Raw genomic sequence first — 19,754 nt, forward strand, 5'->3', positions numbered from 1 at the left:
TCTGTACTATAATGTTTATCAAACTGATGTATTGGTGTGGGGACACCTCAGGAAGCTATTCAAAGCTTTGTGATAAAAATGAAATAGCTTAGTCTAGTCAGTTTTCTTAAGACGAAAAGTAATTTCATTTAAAAGGAATATTTCATGGTGTGAATTACAACATTTTCATAAATTTCACCATAAAAATAAAACCAAATAAACACTATGTTTGCAGTCGATAGCTTTGGACATATGAATAAATGTACTTGTATCTTGACCATCAGAGTTATTCCTGTAAAGAAGTACTGTCGTCTGTCAGAGATAGAATCCTGGATTAGATGGGCCAGTGTTTGATTGAAATAATTTATTTCAGACAGTGTATTCTGGAAGACAGAAATTAAGAGAATGCTTTCAGAGCAAAATATTTTTTATTCATTAGAATGTCATAAGGATCAAAAGTTTCTGTGGAAAGGAACCAAGAATATTAAACCAAATGATAGCCTTTCACATAGTGGAGAAATCTCTTCTTTGGACCTCTCCTAGGAAAAGAGTCTTTTTGAGAAATGAGTAGTTGATTTAATTGCTGTTGAATTATTTTAAAACATTGTCTTTACAGACCGTGTTAGAGTTGGACAGAATGGAAATGTCCATGGATGCTGTAAGTATACTCCCTTTACCTTGTGTGGAAAGGAATCTTTAAAAATTGGCAGAGACTCATCATTACTGTTTCACAATTTCATTTTAAACTTTAAACTTAGTTTCAGAAAAAGTTTTATGAGAAAGATTTGTTGGATCAAGAGAAAGAAAGAGAAGAACTACTTCTTTTGGAAATGGTATGTTTTCACATGCATATACACCTACTCCTTTCTGACCAGTATTAACTGTGCTATGTTATTAAACTTAATAAATTATTTCAGTATCACACTACTTTTACTTTCTCTATAAATGACTAAAGAAGAGTCCTAATCTTTTGAAATATGTTCTTTTATGAACTGGTAGGAAAACTACATTTGAAAGCCTTTTAAAAAATACCTTCTTGAAGTATATTGACTTATGATTAACTGCAAATGCTTAATGTGTACAATTTGGTGAATTTTGACATATGGACACATCTATGAAACCAGCATATAAAATACCAAACATTGCCGTTCCCTCAAAAAATTTTGTTGTGCCCCTTTGTGATCTACAACTAATGAATTGAATCATTTATTAGTACTTTTTGGGTCATGCTTCTCTCCATCAGCATAATTATTTTGAGATTCTTCTACATTGTTGTGTATATCAAGAGGTCACTCCTTTTTATTTCTAAATAGTAGCCCAAACTATGGATATACCACCGTGTTTTTGCATGCATGCTAAATCGCTTCAGTCATGTCTGACTCTTGGTGACGCCATCTATAGCCCACCGGGCTCCTCTGTCCATGAGATTCTCCAGGCAAGAATACTGAAGTGGATTGCCTTTCCCTTCTCCAGGTGATCTTCCTACCCAGGGATCAAACCTGCATCTCTTACGTCTCCTGCATTGGCAGGCGGGTTCTATACCACTAGTGCCACCTGGAAACTCACTTACCATGTGTATACCCCTTCCTTAATGGACATTTGGGTTACTTCTAGCTTGAGAATATTAGTGAAGAAGTCTTTGAGTTGATGTATACTTGGATTTCTTTGGGAAAATAACCTAGGTGTGGAATGGATGGATCATATGTTAAAGTATGCTTAACTTAAAAACAGAGACTGTTTTGCAAAGTAACTGCACCATTTTACACCCCCACGGACTGTGGTGGAGAACTTCAGTTACCTCATATCCTCTGTAATGCTTGTCAGATTGAGGGTGTAATGGTATCTCTTTGCAATTTCAGATTGCATATCCCTGATGCCTAATGAGGCTGAGCATCTTTGCCTTTGTGTATTGGCCATCCTTATATCTTAGCTGATGAAGTCTATTTTCAGATTTTAAAGTGGGTTGTTTCTCTTCTTCTTATCAAGTTGTAAGAGTTCTTCATAAACTCTGAATACAATTCCTTTGTCAGATACACATTTTATGAATATTTTCTTGGAGTCTGTGCTTCTTTTTTCATTTACTTAATGGTGTCTTTTGAAGAGCAGAAATTTGATATTGATCAAGTGTAACTTATATTCATGTTTTCTCTTAGCATAGTTCATGCTGTTTTTGTACCCAAGAATCCTTTGAAAGTGAAAGTGAAGTCATTCAGTCATGTCCAACTCTTTGCGATCTCATGGACTGTAGCCTACCAGGCTCCTCCATCCATTGGGTTTTCCAGGCAAGAATACTGGAGTGGGTTGCCATCTCCTTCTCCAGGGGGTCTTCCCAACCCAGGGACTGCATCCAGGTCTTCTGCATTGCACGCAGACGCTTTTACCTTTTGAGCCGCCAGAGGAAGCCCTTAGTCTATCCCCAAATTATAAAGACCTTTTCCTGTTTTCTTCTAGGAATTTTAGTTTTAGGTTTTACATTTAGGTCTATGAATCATTTCAAGTTAATTTTTATGTTTTGTTTTTTTTTTCTATCTGACTAAGCAATTATTCTAGCACCATTTGTGGAAAACTTTCTTTTCCCCATTGAATTGCTTTAACACCTTTTTTTTGTTTGTTTTAATCAGTTGTTCATATGTATATATATGTGTGTGTGTGTGTGTGTGTGTGTGTGTGTGTGTGTGTGTCTGCTTCGGGACTCACTATTTCATTCCACTGGTTTATATGTTTGTCTTTCTGGCCTTTCTAAACTGCCTTGAACACTGTGTAGTAATTATCAAAGTCAGATAGGATCAGTTCTCAAACTTATTATTTTAAGTTGCTTTGGCCCGTTGAGGCCCTCTGCATTTTGATATAAAGTTTAGAATCAGTTTGTCAATTTCTAAAAAGCCTGAAATTTTAGTTAGGATTGTGTTAATTATCATTGATCTGTAGATCAATTTGGAAAATTGCCATCTAAACATTATGAGTCTTCTCATGATTGGTTTATTTAGTCTTTACTTTGCTTCTCAGTAGTTTTGGTAGTCTCAACTATAGCGTTCAAGGAAGTCTTTTGTTAGATTTATTTCTAGTATATTATGTTTCTTGACACTGAGGATGGAATTGTAAGTTTAAATTTTGCTTTCTAGTTTTTTGTTGCTGGAGCTTAAGAATACTGTTGATTTTTGTATATTAGCCTTGTGTTTTGCAGACATGCTGTTTTCTTATTTGTTCTAGAAGTTGGTTTTTAGATTCAATCAGACATTCTACCTGAGCCATTATGTCATCTTGAAGAAAGCTTTCTTATCGCTCCTTGCTGTTCTTTGGAACTCTACATTCAAATGAGTATATCTTTCCTTTTCTCCTTTGCCTTTCACTTCTCTTCTTTTCTCAGCTATTTGTAATGTCTCCTCAGACAACCATTTTGCCTTTTTGCTTTTGTTTTTCTTGATGATCTTGATCACTGCCTCCTGTACAATGTTACAAACCTCCGTCCATAGTTCTTCAGGCACTCTGCCCGTCAGATCTAATCCCTTGAATTTATTTGTTGCTTCCACTGTATAATTGTAAGGGATTTGGTTTGATTTGGGTCATACCTGAATGGTCTAGTGGTTTTCCCTGCTTCCTTTAAGTCTGGATTTTGCAATGAGTTCATAATCTGAGCCACAGTCATCTCCTGGTCTTATTTTTGCTGACTGTATAGAACTTCTCTATCTTCAGCTGCAATGAGTATAATCAAGCTGATTTCATTATTGACCATCTGGGGATGTCCATGTGTAGAGTCTTTTCTTGTGTTGTTGGAAGAGGGTGTTTGCTATGACCAGTGCGTTCTCTTGGCAAAGCTCTGTTAGCCTTTGCCCTGTTTCATTTTGTACTCCAAGGCCAAACTTGCTTGTTACTCCAGGTATCTCTTGACTTCCTACTTTTGCATTCCAGTCCCCTATGATGAAAATAACATCTTTTTTTGGTGTTAGTTCTATAAGGTCTTGTAGGTCATTATAGAACCATCATTCATTGCTTAGGACCCAAGTTTCCCTCTCGTTTTTTTTCCCCTTCAGCCTGAAGAATGGAGTGCAAGTATTTTTAGACAGATTATCTTAGTTTTCCTTTATCTAAAATGTCTTATTTTTGCCTTCCTCTTTAAGGGATATTTTTATTGAATACTGAGTTTTCAAGCCTTTTTTCATACTGTACTTATAAGAATTATTTCTATCTATGTTCTGGTCTCAGTTCAGTTCAGTTGCTCAGTCATGTCCGACTCTTTGCGACCGCTTAAATTGCAGCACGCCAAGCCTCCCTGTCCATCACCAGCTCCCAGAGTTCACTCAGACTCATGTCCATTGAGTCAGTGATGCTATCCAGCCATTTCATCCTCTGTCGTTCCCTTCTCCTGCCCCCAATCCCTCCCAGCATCAGAGTCTTTTCCAATGAGTCAACTCTTCGCATGAGGTGGCCAAAGTACTGGAGTTTCAGCTTTAGCATCATTCCTTCCAAACAAATCTCAGGGCTGATCTCCTTCAGAATGGATTGGTTGAATCTCCTTGCAGTCCAAGGGACTCTCAAGAGTCTTCTCCAGCACCACAGTTCAAAAGCATCCATTCTTTGGCGCTCAGCTTTCTTCACAGTCCAACTCTCACATCCATACATGACCACAGGGAAAACCATAGCCTTGACTAGATGGACCTTTGCTGGCAAAGTAATGTCTCTGCTTTTCAATATGCTATCTAGGTTGGTCATAACTTTTCTTCCAAGGAGTAAGCGTCTTTCAATTTCATGGCTGCAGTCACCATCTGCAGTGATTTTAGAGCCCAGAAAATAAAGTCTGACACTGTTTCCATTGTTTCCCCATCTATTTCCTATGAAGTGATGGGACCAGATGCCATGATCTTCGTTTTCTGAATGTTGAGCTTTAAGCCAACCTTTTCACTCTCCTCTTTCACTTTCCTCAAGAGGCTTTTTAGTTCCTCTTCACTTTCTGCCATAAGGGTGGTGTCATCTGCATATCTGAGGTTATTGCTATTTCTCCTGGCAATCTGGATTCCAGCGTGTGCTTCCTCCAGCCCAGCATTTCTCATGATGTACTCTGCGTATAAGTTAAATAAGCAGGGCAAGAAATCTGATAAAATATCCACTCTCATTTGAATTGTTGTTCTCCTGTGTATAATGTTGTTTGTCTCTGACTACTTCCAAGATAGTTTTTTGTTTTTAGCAGTTTGATTTTGGTATTTTTAGGCATGATTTGCTTCATATTTATCCTGTTTTGGATTTGTTGAGCTTCCTGAATCTGTAAACATGTATTATTTCCCAAATTTGGGAAGGTTTGACCTGTTGTTTGTTTAAATATATCTTCTGTCCCCTGTTGCTCACTCTTATACTTCTGGGTCAATAATTATACACGTGTTAGATCTTTTTATATCATCCCACAGGTCCATGAGGCTTTGTTCTTTCTCTTTTCTCCCCTTAAACTCTGCTTCTCAGAGTGAATAATCTCTTTTGATCCATCTTCAGTGTCACCAATTCTTTTCCTGCCTTCTCCTTTTGGCTATTGAGCCCATCCAGTCGTTTTAAAATTTCCAGTACTGTGTTTTTCAGTTATAATATTCCCATTTATTTTATTATATTGTCTATTTCTCTACAAAAAAATTGTGCTGTGAGATTAAAAACTTAAGTGGAAATCCTCTGAAAAGCAAATTGTGTTATTCAGCAGTCTAAAACAAAGATTAGAGCTCAGGATTGCCAGTGGTAGACGTTCTAAAGAATAAACAGGCTCTAAAAATTTTAAGACTTAATAACCTAAACCCAAGACAAAAATCAGAGAATAGAAAAAGATTCACAGATGATCCTACTGTTAGAGTTACCCAACAAGGACTTCAAGATAATTGTGATTACTATGATCAAATAGTAGAGGAAAAGATAAAACAAATGACACTACTTCTTGAGCTCACTTAGCAACAGCTTTCAGCTTTGCATGTTTTATTTTCAGTCTTAGAATTTTTATTTAATGGTTTTTTATGCAGTCCAAGTCTGTGTGGAATTTTTTGTCTTGTTTGTTTTCTCTTTTTCTTCATTTTGCACTTTTTCTTGAAAAGAATGTGTATTCTCCATTGTTGATTGTAGTGTTCTGTACATGCCTGTTATGTCATGTTTGTTCAGAACTTGATAGGAGTTATCTTGGATATTCTGTTTGGATAAAGAAGACTTTGAGCTTGGTAACATTTTGTTTCTTGGTCTGGGAGCTGATTATATGGGTGTGTTCATTTTGGGAAAATTTACTGAGCTGTATACTTACAGTTTGTGTACTTTCTCTATGTGTATTATACTTCAATCAAAATTTAAATAATATCTGCAAATTCTTTTTTCTCTCAGGCTTTTAAAAGAAGGATATTATTTTTTCACTCATCAGTTAGAAATGGAAAGGGCCAATAGTGCCAATATTTTGCTGATGAGAATTAGTAAATGAAAGTGAAGTGAAAGTGTTAGTCACTCAGTCGTGTCCAACTGTTTATGACCCCATGGACTATAAACCCCAGGCTCCTCTGTCCATGGAATTCTCTAGGCAAGAGTACTGGAGTGGTTTCCAGTATTCTGGTTTCGAGTACTGCTATTCCCTTCTCCAGGGGGTCTTCCCGACCCAGGGGTGAAACCTGGGTCTCCTGCATTGCAGGCAGATTCTTTACCATCTGAAAGGCTCATTGCAACAGTGATACCAAATTCATTGTTTTATCTTGACAACCCTCCAAGGGCACAATTCTGTAGATGTTAAAATAAAAAAAACTGAGAGAACTGTGAGTTCTTTAGATACCAATTTTGAAAAAAAATTACTTCTGTTAGGTATTTTTGTGAACTGTATTTTTATATCTCTAAAGCTTAGAGTAATTTCTGATTAGAATAGTTTTCTAAATCTACTTATGCTTGTTAAATAATTAATTCAACAGAAGCATACCTCCTTGCTATACTTTAATAGTTTAGATCAGATAATGAATCCTCCTAGAAGCATTATACTTCGCACACTCTGTTGCTTTATGTCTCACTTTTAATTGGACATTAAGGGAATGTGGTATTTTAATCATAGCTCTGCCAGTGTCTTTATCTAGAGTTCTGTTGCCATTTTTGTCTTCTCTGAAATTTTTGTCATCAAGAAAGGCAAGATTACATTTTTTCCCTCCAGATTGAGTTGGTGTAGTGTATTCTTGGTTATTAAAATATTCATAGCTTTGGGACTTTGAAATGGTAAATAATCATGATGTGTGAAACAACATGATACATAACTGTATGATCTTAATTACATAAAAATGGATGCTTAGTTATGAAAATACACAAATGAGACCTGGGAGGACATGTCAGATGGTAAATTGCTTGTGATTGTGAATGACTGCTTTTTGCTTCTTGCGTTTTTTTGGTTGCCTATTATGTTAACTTTTAATAAATGTTATTTTAGGAACCTTAAAAAAGTAAACCTACTTATGCTTATCTTTAATGCTAAGGTACTGTTTTATTAATAGGAGCAATTAGAAAAAGAAAAGCAACAAAATGACGGAAGGCCCATGAGTGAGAAAACCTTTGAAAAGAAACGTGAGTAGTTTTCCCACATCCTCACCACCAAGGTACACAATTGATGTTATATCCTAGCATTCTGAAAGGCCATGCTGAGTTTTTGTTTTTGTTTTTTAATATGTACTTGTTTGTTTATTTTTTAATTGAAGGATAATTGCTTTACAGAATTTTGTTTGTTTCTGCCAAAATATCAACATGAATCAGCCATAGGTATACATATATCCCCTCCCTCTTGAACCTCCCTATGCTGTTTTTAATTTTATATGGAAAATCACTTTCTTTGGTTTATCAAAAGTTGTTCTCATAAATGGATGCTAACTCATACAGATCCTCACAAATAAATAAATGGTAAGGATCAGTGCAGTGGTTCAGATCTTTCAAAGGAAAGTTTGAAGTTTGATAACAGCAATAAGATTGTGAACTTGATCACTGAGTAACTAAGAATGAAATATTTAAATATATAAAGAATAAGATTTGGAAAAAAGTGCTGTTTAGTGAGAGAAAGTGGTTCATAGTCTCTGTGTTGTCTTGTGTATATGGAGATTAATTAGAGGAAATTATAACACTTAAAACAGAGTTTGTTTTAGGTAGAGACTCCAAGACACCAACAAGTCTGCCCAAGAGCATCCCCATTTCTGTTCCTGGATCCTCTTCTGCCACCCCATCCACAAGTAAGAAACTGGGTTTTGTGTCTGCTTTTTTCCTTTTATAAATGATAGTTACAAGGAAGTCACTCTATGAGATATGAGATATTGTTTGAAAAGCTCTTTTTTTCTTTTACTTCATTTGGTGCTTCTTAATGGGCAATGAAGTAAGAAGTACTCCAGTTAGGTCGAACCAAGGCGGGGAAGCCACCCGCTCAGTATGTTACTCACAGTGGTGGGAGCTGGAGAGGCAGTGGGGTTGGGGCAGCTGAGGATGAACTGATGAACTAAACAATTGCATTTGCCTTCTGCTTGTTACTCTAGGTAAAGAAATCAAGAAATCTAAATTGATTCGAAGCCAGTCTTTTAATAATCAAGCTTTTCATGCAAAATATGGCAACTTAGACAAATGTACTACTAGGTATGATCTGTCAGCTCTTCACATTCTGACTTAATGTTTATTTTAACACATCTTTATGTGAGGTGTTTACATTATTATATAAAATAGGAATTAATTTTGAGGTTTTTCATAGGTGAACAATAAATTACCGTCTATAAAGATTTCATATTAAGAAAAATAGTAGTTTTACCAATTTGCATGAGAACAGTTATCCTGGAATTCTAGGAAGACTCCTTCTCCGATCCTGTGTAATGACATCATGGAATCTGTAGTGGTGCTCTATCGCACGTGCCACACAACTTCTAAATGGGTGTGGACATGCCCCATTCACTGAATAGACGTGATGTCCATTTGCTGTTTGTGTTGTTTCTGTCCATGAAGAAACCACTGGCCTCTTTCTGTGGTAAAATGGTCACAACAGAGTTCTCCTGACTGTGATTGTACATCTAGTCTCCCTTTTGGTCCAGCAGACAAAATTATAAACAGTTAAGATTAGGGGAGAATCAGTATAAATTAAATGACCATGACTCTTATATATATTGTATGCATATAGTAAATATGTAACAGCTGCAAATCAGTCAGCAAGCAAAGTAATTTTAAGGAACCGTAAATGTCTTTAAAACTATCAAGAAAAAGACTATGTTATGGGAAAATGTTTTTCTTTTATTTTTTTAAACCTTTTTATAAAAAATTGAAAAAAAGCTTACTCTGGATGTGTTTCGGCTATGCTTTTGGACATTATTTGTAGAATTATTTACAGCTCCTAGCCAATAGGGTGATCTCAAGATGGGCAAAAGAGAATAGAACTAAAGATGTATTATTCCTGGGAAAATTTTATTTCTATTACCTGTTTTGGCTGCGTATCAAAAGAAAAACTGTTATTCTGATGTAGCAGAAATTTAAGGAAATGCTTTTAACTTAAAGTAATTGTGAGGTGTGGAATGTAAAAAATAAATGAGAAATAAAAGTAGTAAGCATGTTTCATAACAAGTAGAGGAAAGCATTAAGGAAAAGTTAGGAAAGACCAAGTGGTATTTTCTAATCAATGGCTGAGACTGGAAGATACATTTTCTTATATTTTAACTAAATCATGTTCTTTTCTAGTAAAAGTTCTACAGCAGCATATACACCTTCTGTCTCAGGTTTATCAAAGACTTCTATGATTTCACTAACTGGTAAGTAGAAATCTGAGCTCTTCAAATAATTATTAAATTTAATAAAATACAGTTTTCTTTAAATGACTCATTTCTTTATTTCTAGGTACAGTGTCCCCAAATGTATGTCTTTATCAAATAGCAAAGAAACTTTCCCCTAGCAGTTAAAATACTTGACAATACTATTTTGTTTTCACTGTGTCAAGAGTCAGAGTTCAGTACATTTAAAAGAGGAGAAGTACAAAATGATAGGATACTGCAGCCAATAGGCTGATCTAGCAGTGACCCCTAGCCAATAGGGTGACCTCAAGATGGGCAAAAGAGAATAGAACTAAAGATGTATTATTCCTGGGAAAATTTTATCTCTATTACCTGTTTTGGCTACATATCGAAAGAAAAACTTAAGCAGAAGTTTAAGGAAATGCTTTTACTGCAGTCTGAAGACCTGCTCAGGCATAGACTAAAAGTTTTAATTTTTAAGGAAGTTACAACACTAAGGCTTCACTGTGGATCACATGCAGCCAAACAATTATAGTATTACATACATGAAAGTTTATACCAGGGATAAGCAGACTTCTCTGTAAAGGACCACATGGTAAATATTTTGGATTCTCTTGGCCAAACTGGTTTCTGTCACAATTGGTCAACTGTAGTATAGCAGAGTAAAAGCAGCCACAGACAATACGTAAGAAGTAGGTGTGGTTTTTATTCGACACAATATTGTTGTATCTCAGGGAACAAGGAGGCCTGTAGAGGGATAGCGATCAGGGAATGGCCAGAAAGTAAAGCAATCAGAACATGTACAACGTTCATCAATTAGGTATGCCATCTTATATGGATGTGGTTCATGGTGCCCTAAGACAATTTCAATAGTAACATCAAACATTACTGATCACAGACACCACTGTAAATATAATAACAAGGAAACAGTTGGAAATATTGCAAGAATTATCAAAATATGACACAAAGACAAGAAGTGAGCAAATACTATTGGAAAAATGGTTCTGGTAGACTTTCTAGGTGCAGTGTTGTTACAAACCTTTCAATTTGTAAAAAAAAAACCAAAGAAACAAAAAAAGAACACAAAAAATGCATTATCTGTTTTATCTGCAATAAAGTGAAGAGCAATAAATTGAGGTAGGCCTGTGTATGATCTGCAGATTCTAAAGTTTAACATCCATGGCCTAAAAAGCATATCTCTCGTAAGGGTAAATCATTTATTAAAATATTTGAAAAATATTGTCTTAAAGTTTCAGTATTATTTTGGGGAGAGGAAATAAATTGAATGAAGTATTTCCTAGGTTTCTTGGTTAGAAAAGTGTGCTTTTTATTTATTACTTAATGAATTTCAGACTGAGGAAAACATCAATACAATTACATATCTGCTCTATAAGGAGAAAATGGGAGCAAAATATCTCTAAACAAATATATTAGGTGTTCACATAGAGATTGTATTTACTTTGGGAATGAAGATGGGCTTCAGGATGATTGTCATTTGAGATGAACCTTAAGGTGCTGTAATATTTTGACTGGCAGAGATGGGTATGGAATACCATCCCATTCAGAGAACCTGTTGGAAGTAAAAGCTGACTATTCTGTCTTTAGAGAACAACAGCAGCCTGTCAGGCTGGAGTGTGGAGACGGGGTGTGTGTGTTGCGGGGGAATAGTGTTAAATTAAAAACGGAAAGGTCAAAGACACAGTATGGAAACTCAAGTTAATACTTTTTACTTAACATGTACCTATCAGTCATTAATTCTAGCATTGCAAAGCTCTGTAGGCACCACAGTTTGGATGAAATGTAAAGGGAATTCTAGGAAGGATTCATGGAAACAAATTGCAATGTATCCTCCATTGCAGGTGGGTATGAAAATCGGTGGACGTTTTTGGGAGCAATTTGGTCAAGTTTATCAAGAATCCTAGTTTTTAAAGATATTTCCTCAAAAAATCCCATATCTAGTGATCCGTCATGAAGTATAAAATAAAAAAACAGAAAACAGAAAAAAAGATTTGTCAGTGTGCACCCTTGATATGATGTGATGAAAATACTACTTTAACTCTGTCATCCTACCTCAAACCTATAACCTTAGTCTAATTGTGAGAAAAGCATCACACAGATTCCAGCAGAGGCTCATCCTACAAAACGTTTGAGCAGTACCCCTCACAGCTGTTAAGGTCACCAGAAGTAAGGGAAGGCCAAAAAGCTGTCCCAGCAAAGGAGGCCTGACAAGTAAGTGTATTGTGGTGTCCTGAATGGTATCCTTAGATAGAAACAGATATTGGGTGATACTGAGGAAATCTGAACACACTGTGGATTTTTGTTAATAATACCATGTTACCATTGGCTCATTGATTGTACCAAGTATAGTATATAAATGTAAGGTATTAATAAAAAGGACCCTGATTTTGGGAAATATTTGAAGGTGAGAGGAGAAGGGGACAACAGAGGACGAGATGGTTGGATGACATTGCTGACTCGATGGACATGAGTTTGAGTAAGCTTCAGGGGTTGGTGATGGACAGGGAAGCCTGGCATGCTGCAGTCCATGGGGGTGCAAAGAGTTGGACACGACTGAGTGACTGAACTGAACTGACTGAACTGTGGGGGTAGGTGGGAATTCTTCATACTCGTCTCAATTTTTCTATAAACCTAATTCTTTAAAAAATTATGTCTGTTTGAAGATAACATTTTAAATAACCTTAAAAATATTAAATGCTCAGGGATCAAATTTAGCAAAATGTTTGCTAGATACTAACATTGCTGGAAGAAATTAGACATAAGTAAATGGAAGTCATACCTTGTTCATGGATTGGAAAACTTAATATTGTTGTGATGTCAATTGTTTTTAAATTGAGCCAGAGATTCAATGCAATCCTGATAAAAATATTTTTGAAAGTTATTGTGTATTTAAATACACAGAACTGAGTATTTTGAAAAAAAAAAAAAAATTACCTGATATCATTTACTCCTAAAGCTTCAGTACTCAAGACTGTGTGACCTACACTGACAAACATAGTTAGCTGAGTTTTAAGGTTTTTTTTACTAAAATTTTTTGATGCTAAAACAATTGAATATCCATAATAAACCCCAAAAACTGAACCTCAATTCTTATCTCACACTATACACAAAATTAACTCAGAATGTATTGTAAACCTAAACATAAAAGTTAAAAATGTGACATTTCTGAAGAAAATATAGAAGTAAGTCTTTGTGATTTTAGAATTGACAAAAATTTCTCCAAACCGTAAAAAATTAACTTACTGTACTTCATTAAAATTTAAAACTTTGACACTTTGACATAGAGTGTTAAAAAAAAAAAGGCAGGACACAGATTGGGAGAAGATATTCATGTTACATATACCTGACAAAGGACTTGTATCTAGAATATAAAAGTTTTTTTTTTTTTTCAAATTGAAGTATAGTTGATTTACAATATTGTTAGTTTCAGGTGTATAAGCACAGTGATTCAGTTATATATATATATTCTTCAGATTCTCTTCCCTTATAGATTATTACAAAATATTGAGTATAGTTCCTTGTGCTGGCTTCTCCGGTGGCTCAGCTGGTAAAGAATCTGCCTGCCAATGCAGGAGGCTCAAGAGACGGAGGTTCAATCCCTGGAGAAGGAAATGGCAACCCACTCCAGTATTCTTGCCTGGAAAATTCCATGGACAGAGGAGCCCGGCTGGCTACAGTCCATGGGGTCACAGAGAGTCAGACAAGACTGAGTATACATGCCTTGTGCCATTCAATAGATCCTTGTTGGCTATCTGTTTTATATATAGCAGTGTGTGTATGCTATTCCCAACCTCCTAATTTATCCCTCCTGCCACCCTCTTTATGTTTTCTATGTCTTTGAGTCTCTTTCTGTTTTGGAAATAAGTTCATTTACATCTTTTTTCTTTTTTTAGATTCCACATATAAGTGATATATGATATTGTTCCCTGGCTTTTCATAGTATGACAATCTACTATCATAGGTCCATTCAAATGCTGCTAATGGCATTACTTTATTTTTATGGTTGAGTAATATTCCATATTCCACCAAATCATCTTAATCCATTCATTTGTTGAAGGACACTTAGTTTGCTTCTAATGCCTTGGCTATTACAAATAGTGTTGCAATGAATGCTGGGGTGCATTTATCTTTTCATATTATGGTTTTCTCCAGGTATATGCCCAGGAGTGGATTGCAGGATCATATGGTAGCTCTATTTTTAGTTTTTAGAATATACAGCAATCTTTAAAACAAATAACGCATGTACACCTGTGGTGGATTCATGTCAATGTATGGCAAAACCAATACAGTATTGTAAAGTAAAATAAAGTAAAAATAAAAATTTAATAAAGAAAAAAAAATGGGAAAAAGATTTGAACAGGCGTTTCATAAGAGAAGATATACAAGTAAGTAAGTAAAAAGATGCTTAAGATCAAATGGCAGCCCACTCCAGTACTCTTGCCTGGAAAATCCCATGGACGGAGTAGCCTGGAAGGCTGCAGTCCATGGGGTCGCTGAGGGTTGGACACGACTGAGCGACTTCACTTTCACTTTTCATTTTCCTGCATTGGAGAAGGAAATGGCAACCCATTCCAGTGTTCTTGCCTGGAGAATCCCAGGGACGGCGAAGCCTGTTGGGCTGCCGTCTCTGGGGTCGCACAGAGTCGGACACGACTGAAGTGACTTAGCAGTAGCAGTAGCAGTAAGATCAGTAACAGTAGAGAAATGAAAGTTGATGCAATGAGAAGAAAATCACACACAAGGAGATACCACATCACATCCACTAGTGTTTAAAAACGCTCACAATATCAAGTGTGTGAGAATATGGAGTAACCCTCCAGGAGTCTCATATTGGTGCTGGAAATGCAAAGTGGTATAACCACTTCAGACAGCAATTTGGCAGTTTCTTAAATATAAATATACACTGACTACATGATTCAGCAGTTCCATTCAAGACTTAACGAAAGAGAAAGCACATGTCCACACACAAACTTGCACGCTATCATTCACAGCAGCTTTATTTGTAATAGATTGTAATGGGGGCGGAAATCATGATGTCTATCAATAGGAGAATGGATAGACAAATTTCTGCATGTCCGTGCAATGGGAATGTTCTCAGTCGCTTAGTCATGTCCTACTCTGCAACCCAACAACTAAACCACCAGGCTCCTCTGTCCATGGGATTCTCCAGGCAAAAATACTGAAGTGTAATGCCATTTTCCAATAGGAATACTGGGCAGCAATAAAAAGGATAAAGTATTGACATATAAAATGAGGATGAATTGCAACATAATTATGCTGAATGAAAGAAGTCAGACAAAAAAAGAGAGTATGCTGAGTCCATTTATATGAAATATCATGAAATGCAGACTAATCTGTAGTGAGCAGCAGCGGGCTGGTTCGTGGCTGCCTGGCATCGGAGAGGGAGCAGAGGTATGATGAGGCAGGAGCAAATGTGATGGATGTGTTCACTCTTGATTGTGGTGATGGCTTCATAGTATATACAAATTTCAGGACCTTAAATTTGTGCAGTCTAGTGTATATAATTTATACCTTAGTAAAGTTGGCTTTAAAAGAAGGGGAAAAGTCAGCTCTCATGAACCTTCTTGAAGGTTCACATCTCTCTAGTGGACTCCATCTGGCTGACTACGTGTGTTCCTTTCAGATGACTCATTCCGGACGCGTAACACCAATAGTGCTCCCAGTTCCTTTTCGTCTAATACCTCCCTGCCCAGCACCTCCCGAGGGACAGGTAACTCAGTTGATCCCAAGAGCAGTGGAAGTAAAGATACACAACCACGGAAGGCTACCTTGTAAGTAATCCAGTTGTGGACTGCCAAGTGTTTTATTCTGTTCTTTGTGTACTTTCCTTCCCACTTAAATAATTTCCAAAGAATAGGAAGTGTCTGTAATGGAGAAATGCTATCAGTTAAAATGGTTGTTATCACATGCCTCTGGTTATGTTACATATTTTGTATAAGATAATTTATATATGGCAAAGATGTTGTAACCTTAGGAAATTAACAAGAAACTTTAAATGGCTCCCATTAATAGCTGAGATCTATGTATTTTTCTGCAAAATATTTGCATTTCTTTAAACAACTAGCTTGGGCTTCCCTGGTGGCTCAGCAGTAAAGATTTGCTTGCAGTGCAGGAGATGTGGGTTCGATTTCTGCGTCAGGAAAATCCCCTGGAGAAGGAAATGGCAACCCACTCCAGTATTCTTGCCTGGAAAATCCGATGGACAGAGGAGTCTGGCTGGCTACAGTCTATGGGGTTACAAAATGTCAGATATGACTTAAGAGACTAAAACAACAGCAAAAACAAGCAACTAGCTTAAGGTCATGGTATTTAATCAGCCAGTGCTCAGGAGGATGGGTGTAATGATGCCAGTTAAGAAATACTACTGCAGCACATAATCTAGAGTTGTGGGTCCAATAAGATAGAGATTTGTACTGACATTTGTTCCTTAAAGTTATAAGGAACCCCTTCGTGGTTCCTTTTTATGCACCAGTTGTGTCTTATTTGAATTGATGAAACCATTGTTTCTCTTAGGTTAGACATGTAAGAGGGTAGTGGGGGAAAAATATCAACATAGAGGTCATATCCATGTAGAAGCAATTCATCCCAGATGCCCAAACTATAGTTACAGGTTTCCTCTTCCCATATGGGACACCTGACTCTTCTGATTAGAAGAGAATTTAAACAGGATTCAGATTTTCTTTTAAACATAGTTCACTTAATTCATGAATGAAGTGAAAATGAAAGTTGCTCAGTCATGTCCAACTGTTTGCAACCCTATGGACTACACAGTTCATGGACTTCTCCAGGCCAGAATACTGGAGTGGGTAGCCTTTCCCTTCTCCAGGGGATCTTCCCAATCCAGGACTCAAACTGGGGTCTCCTGCCTGCATTGCAGGCGGATTCTTTACCAACTGAGCTATCAGGGTAATTCATGAATATTTTGATGAATATTTTCTAATAAAGTTTCCATCGAACATCTTTTTGCACATCAGAAGGTCCATACTGGAGTCCCATTTAGGAACTGAACTGTATTATAATATGTTCTAAATTTCTAATTGGCCATTGGTATATACAAATAAAGATGTATTCCAAATTCATTTAAAACTTAGAAGTATATTTATTGAATAGAGCTCAAAAGAAGACTACATAATAGAAAAAAATTGATAGTAAATAGTAATATTGATGGTACAGGTTAGTAGTGTTACTACAGAGAATCTCTTAGCCCTATGATTATTGTTCTAACGACCGTGCTGTGGAAGCTCCATTTAAAGTCTTGAGATAGAGGCAGAACAGGGTAATGATCTATGGAGACCACAGAGATGGGCCTCGAGCTCTGGTTCCCACGTGCAGTTCATGTCAGCACTCTAGTCCTCACTGTGCCCTCTGTGAAATGATGGGACAGACTCAGTTTATCCTCTGAGGCACCTAACCTTTTGACATCCTGAAATCCTTCCTCTTGATCACTCTTGACCCTCTTCCTCTCAAAAGACTGGTCTGGAATTCTTCTATTGAAAAACACATTTAATAATATCAGAATGCAATTCATTCTCTCATCTTTCTAAATGCGATAGTCATTTATTGTTAACAGTAAAGACCATTGCAGTCTAATCTACTTATACCAGCTCTCCATTATTGGCACCAGTGGTAAAGAATCCACCTACCAATGCAGAAGACACTAGCGATGGGTAAATTCGATCCCTGGGTCGGGGAGTTCCCCTGGAGGAGGAAATGGCAACCCACTGCAGTATTCCTGCCTCAGAATTCCCACAGACAGAGGCATCTGGCAGGCTACAGTCCACGCAGCCGCAAAGAGTCAGACACAGCTGAGCGACTGATCATTATTTCAGATTACTTCTTAAATGTTTTCTTTCATTGTTGAGCATGCTTTTCCTTTTTATGGACTAAATTTTATTTTGCTCAATATTTATAATATATAATTATATAATCAGTTGCATATATAATTGTTTAAAAAATGAATCTAGAAGCAAACACTGCTAAACAGTCACGTGAAGTTTGGTTTTTTTCTGAATATTCGGAAGTAGGAGGTGTATTGCTATCACAGCTGCTTGGTTAATGTGTAACTGAATCTCCAAGTCCACACTCTCTCCATGATATGTGGTTCTAATTTAGACTTTCTCATGAATGCACACTGCCACATAACTGCAATAGGTGATCAGTATCTGTAGATATTAGTCATGTTTCTGTGGACCCTTATCCACCATTCAGCACTATGGCATATCCAAATGAAAATCTATCCTTTTTGCTTAAAATAAGCCTGTGAAGTGATTTCAGAAAGTATTAATTATCTCAGTTTTGCTGCTTAAAAAAATTCTATGCGGTACATTCTCCAACTTTCCATTGTCATAAAGATGATACATCTGGCATTTAAAAATATCAGTCTTAAAGGAAGTTTAGGAATGCATTGTATGTTACGTTTTACAAGGCCAGATGATTGATAATTTTAGGTTGTGTTAATTTCCGCTATGGTTATAGAAATGAAAAACAGGAAAAGTGTGAGTTGAATTGAATGCTATGTTAGCTGCACATAAGATTGAGTAATTAAAGGGTATTCCAAGTAAACTTTAACGTGTCATTCACTTATCCACTTAATCACAGTTCTCATATATTAGGTTTTTTCATAGTAGAGTATATCTGTTTCTTTACTTTGTAAGTATCATATGGATAAACTTTTTCATGTTTTGTTTTCTTTTTTCTTCTTTTCTTCTCCTCTCCCTCCACCTTCTTCCTTCTCTTCTTTCTTTCTTTCTTTCTTCCTTTCTGACAAAGAAAATCCAGAAAATCCAATCCTTAGGCTATCTCCTTGAAGAAGGAGGCAAAACAAAGACAACTGGAGATAATGTGATTGATGAACAAAAGCTAAAGCAATGGCTGATGACTGGAAAAGAGAGAGATACATAATGGCAGCTGATGTTGTTAAACGTTCCATATTTGAAATTATATTCCCTAGCAGGTATAATATATATTTCTTGAACAATAATGTGGTTACAGAATTCCAATGTTATAGTGAAGTGTAATGAAAAAAAAACATTAGGTATGTGCTTTAACTACTGCTACAAAAGAGACAAGTCTGCATTTATTCGTGCAGGAAACCATCTATTTAACTGTGCTAGAGTTTAGCATTTAAAAATTGTATGAAAGGCCCAAATCAACTGAAATCACCCTGCTTAGATAATCACTTGGAGGGGGACTTGGGAGTAAAAAAGGCACTGCATTTTCTCACGAATCTCTAAGCCCAATAGAAAAGTCACACTGAAACAGGGTACAAACAGCTGTCTGAAATTATATCAGTCCTGTGATTGTGGTGACAAGATGTTGTACCTGGACATTCTGAAATTAAAATTTGGCAATGAAAATTCTACAAAGATTTCTGATAACTTTTAGCTACAACTAACTTAAAAATAATAGATTGATGATTTCCTTTGTTACCTAGAAGAATTTATTTTATAAATACTTTGTTTACATTTTAGATTGTATTTGTCCTTACTGAATTAGAAATGATGAATCTAGTTTGAATCAGCTGTTATTCCAAGCTATCATGCTTAAGCTATGTCAACAGCATTTATTTGTACTAATGCTATTATTTCCATCAAAATTTGCCTGTGGAACCTATACAGTTCTTAATTTTAAAAATGTCAGTTCTTGAGATATACTGTATGAAGCTATTGTCAGCTTCTCTATTTCAAAATGCAATCAGCATATAATTATATTGATATTGAAAATATTTGTTTTTTTTAAAAAATATATTGATGTATGATAAAGATGATCTAATTTGTGAATGCATATGCGTGTGTGGTTACTTTTTATAATGTGAAATCATGAATAATGAATTTATCCAAAATAAAACATAGGTTAATGAGATACCTGTGTTTGTGAAAACAGTTTTAAGTATTTTCTGCAGTTTTTATTCTGTAATTAAAGACAGTTTATTTTTAAGTAATGAACAAGAAAAGGGCACAGACATCAACTAAAATCACCGAGGGGGCAGCTACTCAGTATGAGGCTTTCATG

General features: G+C 36.1%; 1 protein-coding gene across 5 annotated transcripts in view; it reads left to right on the top strand.

Annotated features, from left to right (window-relative positions):
• PPP4R4 (protein phosphatase 4 regulatory subunit 4) overlaps positions 1–19,526 on the top strand; it is a 103,869-nt gene extending 84,343 nt beyond the window's left edge. For all 5 annotated transcript variants that reach the window (XM_018066380.1, XM_018066381.1, XM_018066382.1 and 2 more), the window contains 8 exons: positions 596–637; positions 738–812; positions 7,455–7,524; positions 8,094–8,177; positions 8,475–8,571; positions 9,655–9,725; positions 15,367–15,514; positions 18,513–19,526. In XM_018066380.1, coding sequence (XP_017921869.1) covers positions 596–637; positions 738–812; positions 7,455–7,524; positions 8,094–8,177; positions 8,475–8,571; positions 9,655–9,725; positions 15,367–15,514; positions 18,513–18,537 — 612 coding nt within the window. In that variant the 3' untranslated portion in view covers positions 18,538–19,526. The remainder of the gene's footprint in view (positions 1–595; positions 638–737; positions 813–7,454; positions 7,525–8,093; positions 8,178–8,474; positions 8,572–9,654; positions 9,726–15,366; positions 15,515–18,512) is intronic.

This window comes from Capra hircus, chromosome 21, assembly GCF_001704415.2.
Source record: "Capra hircus breed San Clemente chromosome 21, ASM170441v1, whole genome shotgun sequence".
Lineage (NCBI taxonomy): Eukaryota > Metazoa > Chordata > Mammalia > Artiodactyla > Bovidae > Capra > Capra hircus.